Source organism: Natator depressus, chromosome 4 (assembly GCF_965152275.1).
Source record: "Natator depressus isolate rNatDep1 chromosome 4, rNatDep2.hap1, whole genome shotgun sequence".
Classification (NCBI taxonomy): domain Eukaryota; kingdom Metazoa; phylum Chordata; order Testudines; family Cheloniidae; genus Natator; species Natator depressus.
This window is the reverse complement of record NC_134237.1, coordinates 29,428,923-29,447,050: the sequence shown is the minus strand read 5'-3', so window position 1 is coordinate 29,447,050 and position 18,128 is coordinate 29,428,923. Positions and strand designations below refer to the sequence as shown.

Here is an 18,128-nt window from a genome sequence, read left to right as displayed (position 1 = left end):
AGTGTTCTTTTCTCAAGACTAAACATACCTAGTTGTTTTTTAACCTTTCCTCATAGGTCAGGTTTCTAAACCTTTTTTGTCATTTATGTTGTTGTCCTCTGGACTTTCTCCAGTTCCTCCACATCTGTCTTAAAGTGTGGTGCCTAGAACTGGGCACAGTATTCCAACTGAGGCTTCTCAAATAACATATTGAACTGCACTTCGCTGGAAACATTTATACTGAGTAGTGTAATGACTTTAGTTTATTATTCATTTATTGTGATGTTATGTTTAATTAACATGTCATGTCATTGTATGTTAAATAGAGTTAAGTTGTAGGATTATAGAAGTATAAGATTGATCAGTTAGAAGGGATAATTATTAGGGCTGTCAAGCGATTAAAACAATTAATCACACTGTTAATAGTATACCATTTATTTAAATATTTTTGATGTCTACATTTTCAAATATATTGATTTCAATTACAGCACAGAATAAAAAGTGTACAGTGCTCACTTTATTTTTTATTACAAATATTTGCACTATAAAAAACAAAATAGTATTTTTCAATTAACCTAATATAAGTACTGAAGTGCAATCTCTTTATCATAAAAGTTGAACTTATGTACCAAAAAACCTGCATTCAAATTCAAATAATGTAAAACTTTAGACCCTACAAGTCTAATCAGTCCTATTTCTTGTTCAGCAAATCGCTCAGACAAACAAGTTTGTTTGCATTTGCAGAAGATAATGCTGCCTGCTTCTTGTTTACAATGTCGCCTGAAAGTGAGAACAGGCATTCGCATGGCACTGTTGTAGCCAGCGACGCAAGATATTTAGATGCCAGATGCGCTAACGATTCATATGTCCCTTCATGCTTCAACCACCATTCCAGAGGACATGCGTCCATGCTGATGATGGATTCTGCTCGATAACGATCCGAGCAGTGTGGACCGATGCATGTTCATTTTCATCATCAGAGTCAGATGCCACCAGTAGAAGGTTGATTTTCTTTTTTGGTGGTTTGGGTTCTGTAGTTTCCGCATCAGAGAGTTGCTCTTTTAAGACTTCTGAAAGCGTGCTTCACGCCTCATCCCTCTCAGATTTTGGAAGGCACTTCAGATTCTTAAACCTTGGGTCGAGTGCTATAGCTATCTTTAGAAATTTCACATTGGTACCTTCTTTGCATTTTGTCAAATTTGCAGTGAAAGTGTTCCTAAAACGAACAACATGTGCTGAGTCATCATCCGACACAGCTATAACATGAAATATATGGCAGAATGCAGGTAAAACAGAGCAGTAGACATACAATTCTCCCCCAAGGAGTTCAGTCACAAATTTAATTAACACATTTTTTTAACGAGCGTCATCAGCATGGAAGCGTGTCCTCTGGAATGATGGCCGAAGCATGAAGAGGCATAGGAATCTTTAGCGCGTCTGGCACATAAATACCTTGCAACGCTGGCTATAACAGTGCCATGCGAACGCCTGTTCTCATTGAGTGTGTAATGCAGTGTTCTAGGACAGCACAGTGTTCAGGTTGAAGTAGAAGATAATGGTTTCCATAGGGACATTAGGAAAGTTCCTCCGTAGGATATTTTGTGAAAAATAAAAGATAACCCCCTGGTTCATTTAGTACAAACTGGTCCATTCCAATGACAGAACAAAAAATTGTTCTTCAGCCCTATTTTTTTAAGATGATATGAAGTAAAAGAATCTGACATTCTTATAAAATGAAAAAATGAGTCCCATTGGATTTGTATCCGTGACTTCCACTAATGTTTATTGCAGATATCCAGTATTCCTTACTGAACTCCATAACTGAGAGGCTATAGCAAAAAACTATTGTACGTTATTATTTGTAATATAAATAATGGATATATTCTAAGTAGCAAATTATAAAATTACTGTTACATTATTTTAGAATATAATAAGGGAAGAATTCCCACCTGAAAAACCTGAGCAAGATTATATTACTATTTAGTCTGGCTATTGTTCAGGATTATTACAATGGAACTGTTATATTTTGAAAGTAGGTGCTCTGTTTATAAAATGCCTTAGTACCTACTGTACCATACCAATAATATGTACCATTGTTTAATTTTAAAGTTCCCTGTGAAGTAAAATGCCAATTATTGTAGCATTATATGGGACATCAAAGGTGAGAATGCCAGTTCCTGCAGGGCAGTGTGATTTGAATGGCAGGGACTAATAATAGCTCAAGCAAGTATTAGCTTTCTCTGTTGAAGCCTGAGTATATGATCTCCACAACACACCTAAACTCAGTTCAAAGTTACTGCTGGATAAGTATGACCAGTACCATTGTGCTATTAGGATAAGTCATTTTATGTTACGCTGTTGATTTTAATAATAGTGCTCTAGAGATTCCTGATTCAGGCTCTCACTCCCAGTGCCGGGTCTGGCAGCACTGCCCCTGAGGAAGGGATTAACCCCCTTCTTACTCATCTGTGATCTCACAGAAGACAAAGGCCCGGATATTTGGTACCTATCAACTAATGACCATGGACTGCCTCTTCAGGAAGCCGGCCAGTTTGGACCAGCTGGAGAACAAAAAACTAAGGTGGCTAGCCAGTTGACAAGTTTGCCCAGGAAGAAGAACAAAGGACTGAGGAGGGGCCAGGTGGGGGATTGTATAGTGTGGGTTGCTGGAAGCAGAGACACTTCTCGACTGTGGGCTGAGAGAGAGCCCTGGGCTCTGTACAGACCCAGCTGGACTTCGCTGTAGCTTCCTGTTTCCTATGCTAACCTAAGGGCTTCCTACGCTATGTTCCGTATATCTTTAAAAACAAACCAAAAAACAAAACAAAACTGTTTTTACAATGCTGGCTGAGAGTCACTCCAGATTAAGTTGGGGTGCATTGCTCCCTTTGTGTGTAACTCTCCCCCATGTGTCCAATTCAGGTGGACTTGCTGAGGGGATCTCACAATGTGAAGGAAGGGTGCTGAAGGCTCCGAGGTTCAGTCCCCAGAGCCAGTGAAGCCACGGGACTTACCACAGAGAAAGAGTGCAACCCTTGAGGATTGACCTCTGAAGGCAGTTTTCCTGGGGGCTATTACAGAGCTGTTTGAGAGCACCGGGCCTGTAGGATCCATGATACCTGGTAAGAAGCATTTGAATAAACTACCAATGAAATTATCCTCACACTCTAAAGCAAATTGCAACAAGCCTAGATTAAGGCAGAACAAGATACTAAATATCACAAATGCTTCATTAAACTGAATCAAGTACCAGGCTGAGGAATGCTGATTTGGAACCAGTGGGTGGATATAAAGGCAAAGGGCCTGATTCTGATCTCTCATTGGTTTTACATTTGTATAACTCCCTTCACTTCAATGGGTTTATTCTGGATTTACACAAGTGTGAATGCAAGGTCAAATTCTGATCTCTGTTGCACTAGTGTAAATCTTCAGTAACTCCACTGAAATAATTGAATTTATTCCACATTTATGCTGGTGTAGCTGAGAGCATAATCAGGCCTGAAAGCTCTGTGGAACTCTTTGGACACATTGGGCCTGGTTCTTAAATCAGGAATAACTTAACTGAAGTCAGTGGCTTTATATTGGAATAAAATCAGTGTAAATGCAATTAGAATAAAATCCTGAAATTCTCTGACCAGAAAACACTCAAGGAGCCAATTTTGCAATGCACTTGAGCACTACCTCAGCAGATCAGGGCAAATATATTAAGGTTGAAATGCTAAATGTATGTAAATCAGGAAATCCATATTCATTGTTCCTACAGCAATCATAACTTGTCTCACTAGTATTTTCCATTACTTCATATGGTGTTATCTTCATTACTTTATGTCAGCATTGCAAAGCTCTGCACAGGCTTTCATAATAGGGCCTGAACCTTCAAACCCTTACTTGCACGTTAGTAAAGACTAATCTAATTATTCTTGTTGAGATCAAAGAGTCACTGAATATTTATGATAATTTTGAAAGCTGATAAATATATATATATATATATATATATATATATAACATTGCTAAAAGATTTGAGAGAAATCCTACTGGTAGGAGAGAGTTTCTTCTGCCAGTGGTTTATTATTATATGTTTTTGTAATTTATGGCAGGGGAGCTAAAACCTTGGGCAGTGCCCTGTTTTTATTTTTTTATAACTCTAAATAAATTAATAACATAACTTTAAATGTCCCTGCCTTTTTTGAATTAAAATCTCAAGTATCATGTTACATTAACATACTATAATGTATTTAATTTAATTGCTTTTAAATAAAAACTACTGAGCATACAAACTACCTATTTTTTATTTCATCATGTATATTAACCTAACATGACAATATATTCTTATTTACAGAAATGATAATCTATGACAAACCAATGACCACACATGAAACCACTCAGTAGTTATTTTTATTTTATCACAAGTACATGAGATCACACTTTCAAATATGTTTTTATTTTGAAGTGTGATCTTTGAAATAGCACACAACAACAAGATGTTTACCAGGATAACTATTCTTGCACACTTAAATGAGCAAGAAAAATTACAGAGATGTATGCTATATTTTCACTCATTTATAATGTATTTCTCAACCATTTTATTGTAAAATAGCAAAGCATGACATCCTCAAAGATGCTAATCAGATTTCAGATTTCAAAATAGAACAATTTTTGAGTATTCCACATTAAAAAAGTGTCTAAAAACTGTTAATTAGTGAAAATTTTTCAAAAATGGATAGTTGGAATTTTACTTATTTCTCCAAAATTATTCACTTTCAGGATTACAACATGCTATAAGTAACAGTAAGGTATTCTATAGTGATGGCCCAAAACAATGTAGAGACATTAATGAAAGATGTGGTTTGGACCACATCTGTGGAATACAGTAATAATGATTATATGGTGTAGTGCTGATGCAAGCATCTGGGTAACAAAAGGAGTAGGAGCAAAGAAGATGCTTGGAATGGGTAAAATTTATCACACAGAAAATCATCATTTTTTTCTTAGGGCCACACTTGCTAAAATCCCTTAACAGCCACATATCAGTCCCATATTAAAAAACATTTAATTTTATAAGGCAGAATATTATTTTCAATGTGTTTGCCCTATAACCCAGTTCTTCTCAAACTTTTTTATATTGGGAAACATTTTTAAAGATTGAGATTTTCTTGTGGACACTTTCCCTCCCGGGCCCACATCTCTTCTGCAGTAACTAGACTCCTTGGGTACACAGAAAAGTAATAACAGAGCAATATTAAAGACAACATAATGAAAACAAACTCAAATCACTGAAATGGATATGATTGTTTGGTTATGCTCCTCAATTATGTATCTATGCTGGTTATTTCTTTTCCCTGGACATCACAGTTGTTAATAGTAAACCTCCCATAATTTCCTGAAAACTCCACTGCTCTAATCTCTCCAGGTCAGTTTGCAGTTTGATTTTGTCCTCTTACATGTTTGCTACTTCACCAAAACGGGGTAAGGTTCTTGCCTCAAAAATTGTATTTTTGGCTTTACTATTATGATGGTCTTGTAAAATAAATAAGCCAAGTCTCAGCATCATACCTGACCTCCTACAGAGGGCTTCTTATACCATTCCCAGAATCCTCCCAGCTCTTGCTGCAAGGGCCCTAGGGTGACCAGATAGCAAGTGCAAAAAATTGGAACACTTTTTTGGAGGGAGGCATAGTTGCCTATATAAGATGAAGCCCCTAATATTGGGAGTCTGGTCACCCTAAAGGGACCTCATGTTCCATTCTCAGAGGAGCCTCTTATATGCACCATGCACCTAGCCTTCTCCAGAGTCTTGACTTTCTCCTGACCCCATTCTCTGAAGATCATACAGGAGTCCAAGATAAATTGTGATCACATAAAACAAGCTCTATTTTGTTTCTTGGAGACATCAGGACTTAATTTACTTAAGAGTCACTCACTGCAGAGCAGAAGTGTCAAACACATTGCCCTTTTGACACATTTGTGAATGCAGGGGCAGAGTCAGATTCTCCCAAATCTAAACTATTTTTAAAATAAGATTTCTAGTCCTCATGGTTAACAAAAAGGTAGCCTTCCAAAAGTGTTTGCCTTGGTCTGCAGACAGCCTGAAATAATAGACCTGATGTGTGAACTTCCATCATAGAATTGTAGGACTGGAAGGACCTCCAGAGAGGTCTAGTCCAGTCCCATACATTCATTGCAGCACTGAGTATTACCTAGACCCTCACTGGCACGTGTTTGTCCAACCTGCTCTTAAAAATCTTCAATTATGGAGATTCCACAGCCTCCCTAGGTAATTTATACCAGTGTTTAAATACCCTGACAAATTGTAACCTAAACTGCCCTTGCTGCAGTTTAAGCCCATTGCTTCTTGTCCTATCTTCAGAGGCTAAGGAGAACATTTTTTCTCCCTCCTCTTTGTAACAACCTCTTATGTACTTGAAAACTGTTATCATGTTCACTCTCAATCTTCTCTTCACCCGACTAAACAAACCCAATTTTTTCAATCTTCCCTCATAGGTCATGTTTTCTAGACCTTTATTCATTTTTGTTGCTCTTTGCTGGACTTTCTGCAATTTGTCCACGCCTATTCTCATTCAGGAGCTAATTATAAAGTTAATAATGTCACCTTTAACTTTTTAATAGCTGAGCAGTGGTAGGAATGGGGAGGGGGTCAGACATGACCCAGGGGGAATGGGGATTGAGAGCCACGGAAGGACTAAGGCCATGCAAGGATCAGGAGCCACAGAGCCATTGTCACAGCAAGCAAGGTAGGGTTGCCACCTGTTTTTTTAACGGACCACCTGGTCGAAAAGGGACCCTGGCAGCTCCGATCAGGACTGCTGACTGGGCCATTAAAAGTCCAGTTGGCACAGAGCTGGCAGGCTCCCTACCCGGCTCTGCGTGGCTCCCAGGAAGCGGTGGGCGTGTCCCTCTGGCTCCTAGGCATAGGGGTAGCCACTGGGGCGCCATGTGCTGCCCCCGCCCCGAGTGCTGGCTCCGCAACTCCCTTTGGCTGGGAACCGCAGCCAACGGAGGCTGCAGGAGCCGCGCCACCTGGCCACGCCTCTGCCTAGGAGCCAGAGGGACATGGTGGCCACTCCCCGGAAGCCACCTGAGGTAAGCGCTGCCCAGAGTCTGCACCCCAAATCCCCAGCCAAACCCCCTTCTGCACCCAAACTACCTCCTGGAGCCTGTGCCCAGCACCCCATCCCATGGCCCTACCCCCGCTCAGAACACCCTCCCACATGCTGAATGCCTTCGCCCCAGCTCAGAGCCCCGTCCTGTACCCCAAACCCTTCATCTCCAGCCTCACCCCCCTCCTGCACCTCAACCTAGTGAAAATGAGTGAGGCTGGGGGAGCTGGAGTTAGCAGGGGGTGGGGCCTTGGGGAAAGAGCAGGACTTCAGGGCAGAACAAGGGTGTTGTTGCAATTTTTTGTGCAATTAGAAAGTTAGCAACCCTAACCAAGATGTCTCTGAATCAGGTGGTAGCAGCGTTAATCTGTATCCACAAAACAGGGAGTCCGGTGGCACCTTAAGGACTAACAGATTTATTTGAGCATAAGCTCTCGTGGGTAAAAAATCCACCTCTTCAGACGCATGGAATGAAAAATACAGATGCAGGCATTGTATACTGACACATGAAGAGAAGGGAGTTACTTCACAAGTGGAAAACCAGCGTTGACAGGGACAATTCGATCAGGATGGATGTAGTCCACATCCAATAATTGATGAGCAGGTGTCAATTCCAGGAGAGGAAAAGCTGCTTTTGTAGTGAGCCAGCCACTCCCAGTCCCTATTCAAGCCCAAATTAACGGTGTTAAATTTGCAAATTAATTTTAGTTCTGCAGTTTCCCTTTGAAGTCCATTGCTGAAAATGTGGCTGTACAGCCAACAATCCTAGCAGAAGCAAGGCAGCGTAACTACACCCCAGTGTAACTGTGCCAGGTGAACCCAGCCGGGGACAGGACTGACCTCAACTCCACCGAGGCGCAAACCTGCTGCGCCTACACAGGACGTTCACGGACCCGGAAACACACCCGGGACAGAGGGAGACAAACAGGAAGGGGAGGCGCATTCCTGCCACTCCTCCTCTAGCCCCGCTGGGGTTTGTTTCCCCTTCACGGCGGCTGAGCGGAGGGATACCAGGACGCGGTTTGCCAAACACGAACGCAGATCCGGCCCCAACGGCCATTTTGTGTACACGCACAGACGAACCCCTTCGGGGCGGGGACGAGCGAGCGATCACAAGCCGGGCACGCAGGAGCATCGAAGGCCCGGCAAGACCCTTCCCTCTGTGGGCTGCTCCGTAGCCCGCAGAGCGACGGACAAACCGCCCACTCAAGCGGCCACTGGGCCCTGCCTAATGCACCGGAAGCTCCAGTTTCACACTGTCTACGAAGAGGGAACGACGAGCTCCTGATTGGCGAAGCACCGCCTCTTTCCCCACCCCAGAACAGGAACGCATGCGCTCTTCCTCTCTTCCCTCCCCACCCCCGCAACACTAGAAGGCGCATGCGCGCAGCTTGCACGAGCCTGAGCCTGTCCCCCGGACTTCCCCCCCATCAGTCTCGGGAGCGCGTGCGCGGATTCCCAGGCGGCGGCGGTTAGCACGTCCCTCCCCCGCTCCAGTCAGAGGGGGGGTGCAGGCGAGGTTCCTCAGTGACCCGCCCCCGGGAGCGGGGGGCGGTGCCTGCTGTCCCCTCCTTTCTTCCTCGGCCTCGCCACCGCCGGCGGGTGTGCAAGGGGGCTGAGCTCGATTTCTTCCGTGGCGGCGGAGGCTCAGCTCATCGTCTGTCCTCTTCCGGGCGGGACAGGCGGCGGCAGGAGCAGCCAGCGATCTCCGGAGAAGGGGCCGGGCCCGCCCGTCGGGAGGAGGCTGTGGGCGGCTGCGCTCCGTGCGGGCGGGCGCCCCTGGCTGTTTCCGGAGGAAGGAGAGACGCACCTCTTCCCCCTCCCCCCTCAGCGCGAGCGGAGCCCGGAGTCACCGCGGCGCAGAGACAGGCCCGGCGGGCGGCGGCGGCGGCGGCGCGCGCGCACACACACACACACAATGGCGCTCAAACGCATCAACAAGGTGAGCGAGGGGCGGGCTGGGGAGACGGCGCTGCTGCCCCCACCCTCCCCCAGACGCCGGGTTGCGCGTCAGGCCCCGGCGGGGGCGAGTCCCTGGGGCGGTGTTGCTGTCGCTCCGGGTTATTGGGTCCCGCACGGACGGGAAGGGGTCAGCGTTGCCTGGTGTGTGCGCGGTGCCCCCGGCTGTGGTGGGGAGTGAGGGGGGCGTCCGGCCGGGGCGGGTGACCCTCGTCTGCGGTGAGGAGCAGGGGGCCTGCCGGGCAGGGGGGTGGCTGATCTCCTTCCGGGGCTCGGGCTGGCTGTGCGGGGCGACGCGGGGAGGGCGGGTGATGTCGCCCGGGAGCCCTTTTTGTCGCAGTCACCGGGAAGGTCGCGGTGGCCCCGCGGGGACGCTGTGGGCTGTCCGGAGGGCCAGGGCAGGGGCTCTAAATGTCAGTGTCACCCGACGGGGAGATGGTGTCGGCTTCTCGCCTCCATCGCTTCCGCCTCTGCTGTTCCTGATTCCCCGGCTGTGCTGTGGCTGTGTTTACATCGCAGGGACAGTCAGTGCTGGGTCGCTCCTTCCCAAGGAGGGAATCCGCCTCCCGGCCAGATTGGTTTCTCTTCCCTGCCGTGTAACTTCTTTCCCGCATTGTAAGATGGCGGCGGGTTTGCCTAGTTCAGGCTCTTTCCGGGTCTCTTGGTTTCTGCAATAACATGACACACGCACACGTCCACGCTCCCGTCAAGTCACATTGCACAGCAGCAGCTGCTCCTATTCCTCTAGATTTCCCCTTCCCCCTGCAAATCCACTACTTTCATAATGTAGAGGAATGGCTTTTTACCTCATCTCTTGCTTTATTGGGGGCGGAAGACTGTGTGATGTATTGAGAATTTCGTCCTTGCACAATCCAGCAGGGTGGAGTAACTTTACAGCTAACTCAGAAAAAATGTTGGGGTGATGGCAGTCCAACCTTTCCTGAGAGGAAGGTTAGTGGCAGAGGGTGGGGTTTAGGTAACTTGTAAATCTTAATTTCAGTTGTGACGTTCCTGTGGAACAAAGGTTTAGTGTTATTGTGCAGCATCCATACTCCCAAACTGTTGGGGTCTTAATGACAAGCATGATTAAAGATAAATAGCTTAAGCTCTAAATTGGTGTTGATCTGTACTTACAAGCATTATGGCAGTTTAAATATTTTGAGACTGGATGGATTATTTTTCTCCTTGTCACTTTACAGATTGTTAACAAGCCAGAAACTCATAGTGCCCTTAAATCATACACTGAAAATGTCAATTTTGGATACAGTGATTAGGGTTTGTCATTTTTTTTCTTAAATATTACAGTAACTTGACACTCTTACTGTGGAGGAGGTCTGGTGGCTTGACTTACTAGTTTGGTTATCTAACAGGAGCATAATGTGGTTACTGTGTCTTAATTTATTGCTTACACTCAAGAATAACACAACTCTTAAATTCAAAACTGTTATAAGTAGGAGAAGTGTAGATTTGAATTAAAATGACACTCTTGAAACACTTTCAAAATAGTTTCTGGTAAACCTGCCACCAAAATTTGTTTCCACTGTAACAGTGGATGGTATTAAACTTAAATTAAAATGCATCTGGGAGACTCCCTGGTACGCTTTGTCACCAACTCATGCAAGTGAAATGCATCCTGAACTCAGACTTCTGTAGGGCCGAGGAATTTGTCAAGCATAAAGCAAGACAAACTTTCGTAGTCTATACTTAACCTGATATTTTACTTGGAGCCTTAGCACATTTTTAAAAGTAATTTTGTACCAAGAAGTCTATTTACATTGTAAGATCTTTGGGGTGTAGGGACTGTCTACAGTGTTTAACAAAATGGGGCTGCATTCTTAGATAGTTTTTAGGCACTGTTGTACTAAACATAATTATTAATTAATAATACAAGTATGTCCAGAGGTTCAAATCTTTCTTGTCCAGGGTTAGTGGTTGGAAATGGTAACTATATTTGACTAGTGTAGCCAAACCAAGCTGCAAGATATGCCTCAATTTGTTCTGTTTACAGTTGTGACTTGATTTTCAGCAGTTGTCATCTGAGACAATTATAGTTAGATTAATCCTTTATCTGTAATTTGGGATTTTGAGGTGCTTTCTAGTGCTCTCAGGAGAATTGATGCTAAAATCGAAGCATAAGAAAATAAAGATCATAAACAAATGAGGTGAATTTAAGATCTGTCTCACCAGTGACAAAGCAGCCATCTCTAGCTTTAGTGGTTGAAGAGCTGGGAATCCCAGCTTTTAAATGGCAAGATCATCCAGACATCAGATTCTAGATTTTTGTGGTGCAACAGATCAGACTTTGAAACTCCATGCTTCCTTATAGTATGTGCTTGGCACTAGTCCAGGGCTGCAAAATGCAAGTCCAGGACCTCAGAGCACTGTAATTGTACATACCTGATTCAGTCTAACTTGCAAGTCTGTAGAAATTTTACATGCCAAGGTCAGAGTTCATTGTCTTCAGCAGATGACAGCACAAACACCCAAAGGGGAGGCATTTTCTTTCAATCCCTGATCTGTTTTGATTCCTTTGTTATGGACCGTGCTCTTTGAAGTGAACCAAAACATTAAACTTGGGGCTTGGCAGGTAAGTAAAAATTGACTTTCAGGTCTTGCTAATGTATAGAAATTCGTTCCAAAAAGTTGGGATTCAGGATAAGACTACTTTTTTAAAATTTATTTACAAAGGCTATCTAATATGGACTTGGCACTTCATCAACCATTTTGAAGCTGCATTTTAGAATAGCTGACAACATTAGGCTATGTATTTTAGGGTAACTTTTTAGGAAAGAATCTTCAAGGCATTGAGTCTTCAGTTTTAACCTTGAAACTACTGTTTTCTTGTTTGAGGGTTAAATTAACATTAAAACAGAATACTGACTTTTGGTATTTGGGAAGAAATAGATGAAAACATTATAACTGACCGCATTAATTTTTCACACTTATTTATATAAGCACATTACATTACTACCAATGTACTGTAGGTACTAGGCAGCTTTCAGTTTAGTGGCAATTTGAGATTATTTCCCAATGCAAAATACTTTGTCAGTTTCTGCCCAAAGAAGTGGGATGGTATTGATCTAATGCAGGGGTGGCTAACCTGTGGCTCCAGAGCCACATGCAGCTCTTCAGAAGTTAATATGCGGCTCCTTGTATAGGCACCGACTCCGGGGCTGGAGTTACAGGCGACAACTTTCCAGTGGGCCGGGCTATTCACTGCTCAACCCCTGGCTCTGCCACAGGCACTGACCCCACTCCGCCCCCTCCCCATAGCCTGTCATGCCCTTGATCCTCCCCCTCCCTCCCAGAGTCTCCTGCATGCTAGAAAACAGCTGATCAATAGGTGTGGGGAGGGCGAGGGAGGTGCTGATCAGCGGAGCTGCTGGTGGGTGGGAGGGGAAGCTGATGTGGGGCTACTGTCATATTACTGTGGCTCTTTGGCAATGTATGTTGGTAAATTCCGGCTCCTCCTCAGGCTGGCCACCCCTGATCTAATGGGAATCTGACTACATCAGACCATTTTAATGGCAACTACTGTTAAAATAAGGAAATTAAAACGTTTATAATCTGTTTGTGCACTGTGGGATCAAAGATTCCATAATATTGTGCAGGAGAAGTTTTCTCTTCAGTCTAATAATTTTGGAGAGAGTGCAGGAGCAGGATTAAAAAACTGATTCAAATGGAGGTTGTACGCTGCATTTAATGCCCAGAGGACACTAGTGAGTGACAGTGTGTTTAAAACAAATATATGAAGCAGAATATTTTTCAGATTTGTTGAGGCAAGTTGTCCGTTAACCACTGATAAAGGGTTAGTAACTTGAAATCATGCTTTAAAAATTAGTCTTGTTCTAGAGCCCCTGTAACATATTTTTGTTCTATCATTTTCCTAATTTAAGTTTTTATTCTGTTGTGTAGGGTTCTCAAACAGCAAATAAAGGAAAACTGGTTATGCAAGGCAAATAGTGAAGTTGACTCTGATAGCACTGTATACATATATGTGGAGTACACAAATTGGGGGAGACGAGACAGAAGTTTTGTCTAATCTTTTAGTTTTAGTAACTTTAGATTTTGTAACAATTCAAACACAGAAGCAACTACGTGTCCCCTTAAATTAATCAAATGTTTCAACAGAATTTAAACAGATTTTCCCACCTCCAGTGCAGTCTTACAATAAATTACCTTTCCTGTGCATCAATTGGATTGGTCTTCCGTAAGAAATGCTAAGAAAAATTATACTGAGATGCCACGATGGTTCAATATGTCAAGCTGAAAAAGAGGTCCCATAGTTCTTAGTTACTTTATTTATTTAGTACCATATAGCTATTTGAGGTATTAAAAGTAGTCGCTGAAGCTTCTTAAAATGGCTTCCTTCCAAGTAAGGTGGGAATTGCCACTCTACAGCAATCCTTGTTATGTTTATATCTTGAGCAATGATTTGCTCTGTTTGCCTTTATCATGTGATTTGGAGGCAAGGTTTTGAGCTTGTTACAGGAATTGGGGAATTTGTGCTTGTTAAAAGGTTGGGCAAATAAGCGGTGTTGTAAGAAAATGGGTATTAAGCAGTAGAAGAGATCCTGGAAAAAGCAATTGATAACAATAAGATATCTCTTTGTAGGTCATCTTTGAAGCACAAACTTTGAGCTTGTTTCATTTTTGCTGCTTTATGACAGAAGTTTGAAAGGTTTTTAGACTTCTCGTTATTGCCTTTGACATTCCAGCCCTATCTAGGCTGGAAGACTATGGCCATTATGTACACCAGGGATTTTACAAAAAAAAAATTACCTCTGATGGTACCATATTTTCAGCTGAATTGGTGGTCATGCCTCTTTTGTAAAATACTTCAGTTCAGAAAAGGCTTATTGCTGGAGAATTAGTGAAAGGGTGCATTGCAAGAGCAAAGAGTGAAAGTTGATAAAGAAGAGGGAAAGGGATTTTCTGTCACTGTTTTTGTTAACAGGTCATTAACTACAGTGGCTAGTATTTTGGATAAATGAAGGCTTTGTTACTCTGGCCCCTTCGCTTGATGCGTTACATCTTACAATAAGTATTCCTGAGAACTCCCACAGGTTCTCCAGCAAGACCATGACACTTCTGATATTTCAGCTTAAAGATTAAGGCCATGTCTACACTACAAAATGTCGAGCTAACTTATGGCAGCATACAGCTACTGCAGATACTAAATAGCTTGTGTGTACACACATTTGGCTGCTTGGGTCAGTGGTGTGCATCCTTACCAGGAGCACGTGTATCGATTGTATTGTCAGTGTGGGACAGTTCTTGAAAACCGGTAATAGTTGACGCAAGCAGCACGGTGACTGCGCTGACACTGTGTTAACCTAATTGCATAAGCTGTGACTCTGTGTCGCTTGGGGACATGGGGGTATAGTACTAACTCGGCATAGAGAGGCACTTACATTTGTGGGAGCCAAATTTAAGGGAAGACCTTTCCTTAGTGAGGTTGACGCAAGGCAGCTTCTGTCGCTCGAACCCTGTAATGTAGACCAGGACTAATAAATGTTTCAGGCAACCTTTAAACACCTGAAAAGGAAAATGTTTTAAAATAGTTTTGTAGGTTACCTTTAAAATTCTTGGATTCCAGTGTGTTCCTGGTTGAGTGAACTGCAAATACTTTCTAAAACGTGAATTAAGGTCCAGATTGCACGAAATAGTAATGGTCAGCACACAACTAATTTTAAACCTTTTCTTTTCAGCTTGCTAGAAATTGCACTGATAGCCTTCCAGTCACTTTGATCCTCTAGTATGTGTTCTTCTTTCTTTATACTTGGAGTCGGTTAGACTCTGAGCTGGCTTTTAGGGTCTCGGCAAATGAGGTCTAGCTGTATAGTATGGTGGTGACAAAGAATCTGTCTATGCTTTTTGAGATTAAACAGAAACTCTGTTTTCAAAGCCACAATTAACAAAAAATGCCACCTGCCTATTTTAAAGGACAGTGGGCCTCTGAAAGTAACTGTGAAGGCCAAGGATGAATTGTTTTGGTGTACGCAGTGTTATTGTAGCCATATCAGTTCCAGAATATTAGAGACAAGGTGGGTGAGGTAATATTCTTTATTGAACGAACTTCTGCTGGTGAAAGACAAGCTTCCAAGCTTACACAGACCCCTTTTTCAGGTCTGGGAAACTTACTCAGGGCTTGTCTTTGCTACCACTTCGGTATAATTTACGTTGCTCAGGGGTGTGAATAATCCACACACCTGAGCAAGGCAAGTTACACTGACCTAAACGCTGGTTTAGACAGCACTATGTCGGCGGGAGACTTTCTGCCACTGACATAGCTACTGCCTCTCACAGTAGCCTCTATAGTGCTCCCAGCCATGCTGCTACTGGGTCTCTGTTATAAGCTAGGCTGCCACCCAGGCTTCTGGCTTGGCCTGCCACTTGGGTTCCCTTCTGGGAGCCCTGCTGTCCCCTGGGGTCAGCAGCTGACTGGACTCCGGGTGCAGATCTCCCTGCTGGAGGCGAGAAGCCACAGGTAGCTTCCCCCCTGCTCCCGCATAGGAGCAGGGAGGTGAGAAGCCTGGCTCTCAGAACCACCCTTCTCTCCCCCCGAGACTGTCCCTTTTCAGTCGGTAGAAGTGCTCCTGGTAAGGACGCACACCACTGGCAGAAAGAGGGTAGTGTGGACATCAGCCCCTGCAGTAATTACGTAGGTCATCGATTGTAGTGTAGACCTGCTCTTAGTCTGGTATCCAGTTCTGTGATAGAGCAGAAGTTCAGTTCCTCGGGGCATGTCTACGCTGCCATTAAAGACCCTTGGCTGGCGCTTGGGCAAAGAGGTTGTTTAATTGTGGTGTAGATGCTCGGGCTGGAGCCAGGGCTCTAGGACCCTGTGAGGTGGGAGGGTCCCAGAGCTGCAGCTGAAGCCCAGATAAGCCCAAATGTCTGCACTGCAGTTAAGGGCCCTTTATCCCAAACCCTATGAGTCTGAGTCTGCTGGCACAGGCCAGTTGTGGGTTGTCAATTGCAGTGTAGACATACCCTTAGAGAGTGCAGATAATTCAGTTCATTAGTGGTGGTCTTGATAGATGTTTGGGCATCATGTATTGTTCATTTAGTAAGTATTGGTGCCATGGTTTCTCCTGGAGGTGGAGTTTTGTAGGTTGTAGAGTAGTTGGTTCCACTTCTGGTTTTTGTGTTGGATGGCTGTCATCAGCTTTTCTTGATAGTTGTTTTGGATTTCTTGCATGATTTTCAGGTGACTTTCCTGATCCTTTTTTCTTTCCCATGTACATGTGGTGATTTCTTGTCTGAGGTGATCCTTTCTGGAGTATGTGAGGTGCAGTAAGTGATTCCTCAGTTTTTATGAAGTCTGTCTGCAGAGCTGTTCAGCACAATTTTAGTTTTGTCTGTAGAGGTCAAGAGTTATATTTTGTTGATTGCATTTACTCATGAAGTAGATGTCGCTGTTAAGTTGTGCTTCATTTTTCTTCATGTTCTGGAGTTTCCATTTCAAATGGCAAAATTTGGTACCTTGCATTGTTGTATGTAATGTTGTAGCTGTGTCAGTCCCAAGATATTAGTCAAGTTGGGTGAGGTAGTTTCTTTTATGGGACCAACTTCTGCGGATGAGAGACACAAGCTTTTGAGCTCACACAGATCTGAAGTGCTCTCTGTAAGCTCAAAAGAGCATCTCTCACCAACAGAAGTTGGTCCAATAAAAGATATTATCTCAGCCACCTTGTTTTGGTGTTGCAGTCTGCACTCCAACACATGCTTCACTTCCCTTAAAAGCAGCAGGGGCATAAACTGTCTCTGACTACTGTGGGTGAGGAGAGAAGAGAAACAGGTTTTGCTCCTTACACCTGGTTAGTTTCACTCTTCTGCTGCTTGAAGCATTATATAGGGCAAAAGGAGCATGATGCAATCTGCAGCTGAGATGAAAAAAGCAGAGGGATCAAAAAAACATAGTTGTGTGTTGAGGAGCATTTGGGCAGCTGTCAAATTCTTCTCTTCTCTCTTCCCCCTCCCCCAAGAGGGGTGGGTCTAAGTGGAAGGTTTGAGAGGAAACCAGAAGTTCAGCTGTTTAGTGAAGACACTTTGGAGATGTGAAGATGCTGTCCTGCATAAAGCCTACAGTATAACTTTTTCTGATCCCTTCACGATAACAGATCAGAGGGCCTTTCAGAGAGTAGGGATGGTCCTGCCTGAGGGTGGGGAATTTGGTATTTCAAGTTGATATATCAGCTGACTGAACTTCCCGGGAGTAAAATATATATTCCTACAGGTGTACTGGTGTAACTTCCTGTGTGGACATTCTTCCAGAACGTTTACACGCTGGAAGTTACAACAATATATCTGTAGCAGTAGTATAGTTATCCATTTCAAATGGCAAAATTTCCCCGTGTACATGAGCTCTCATTCACATTCTTGTATTCATAAAAAGTGAGGGTCCATAAGAAATCAGCCACTTGTTAAGTGGTAGCTAGGCCTCACATGAATGAAAAGTTGCACTAAGAATTTCAAAAATTGACCTTGAATACTTCAAAATTTAAAATAAAATAATCCTGGGTAAGTAAATCAAGTGACATGCTGACATGAGGTTTAGTGTGAATCTAAATCAGGGGTCAGCAACCTTTCAGAAGTGGTGTGCCGAGTCTTCATTTATTCACTCTAATTTAAGGTTTCGCGTGCCAGTAATACATTTTAACGTTTTTAGAAGGTCTTTCTGTAAGTCTAAAATATATAACTAAACTATTGTATGTAAAGTAAATAAGGTTTTAAAAATGTTTAAGAAGCTTCATTTAAAATTAAATTAAAATGCAGAGCCCCCCGAACCAGTGGCCAGAACCTGGGCAGTGTGAGTGCCACTGAAAATCAGCTTGCCTTTGGCGCGCGTGCCAGAGGTTGCCTACCCCGATCTAAATAGTGGTTGTGTGTTCACTAAAAGTGCAAGTTACATTGCCTAACATTCCCATTATAAAACATTTTCAGAATAGTCTGAGAAGCCGTAGTATCTTCATGCTTTGTTACAGGGAATTGAAAATTTGCTATCTCTGTGGAAAACTTATTCAAGCTTGGCTGAACTACCAGTATGAAAAATCACAATTATTCTAT

At 43.4% G+C, this 18,128-nt stretch overlaps 1 protein-coding gene across 2 annotated transcripts in view; it reads left to right on the top strand.

Annotated features, from left to right (window-relative positions):
* The first annotated feature begins 8,511 nt into the window (after nucleotides 1–8,511).
* The window catches only part of UBE2D3 (ubiquitin conjugating enzyme E2 D3), a 28,588-nt gene continuing 18,971 nt past the window's right edge, over nucleotides 8,512–18,128 (top strand). The window contains exon 1 of one of the 2 annotated variants that reach the window (XM_074950687.1): nucleotides 8,512–9,039. In XM_074950687.1, the coding sequence (XP_074806788.1) occupies nucleotides 9,016–9,039 (24 nt within the window). In that variant the 5' untranslated portion in view covers nucleotides 8,512–9,015. The remainder of the gene's footprint in view (nucleotides 9,040–18,128) is intronic. The other variant, XM_074950688.1, reaches the window with a different exon arrangement.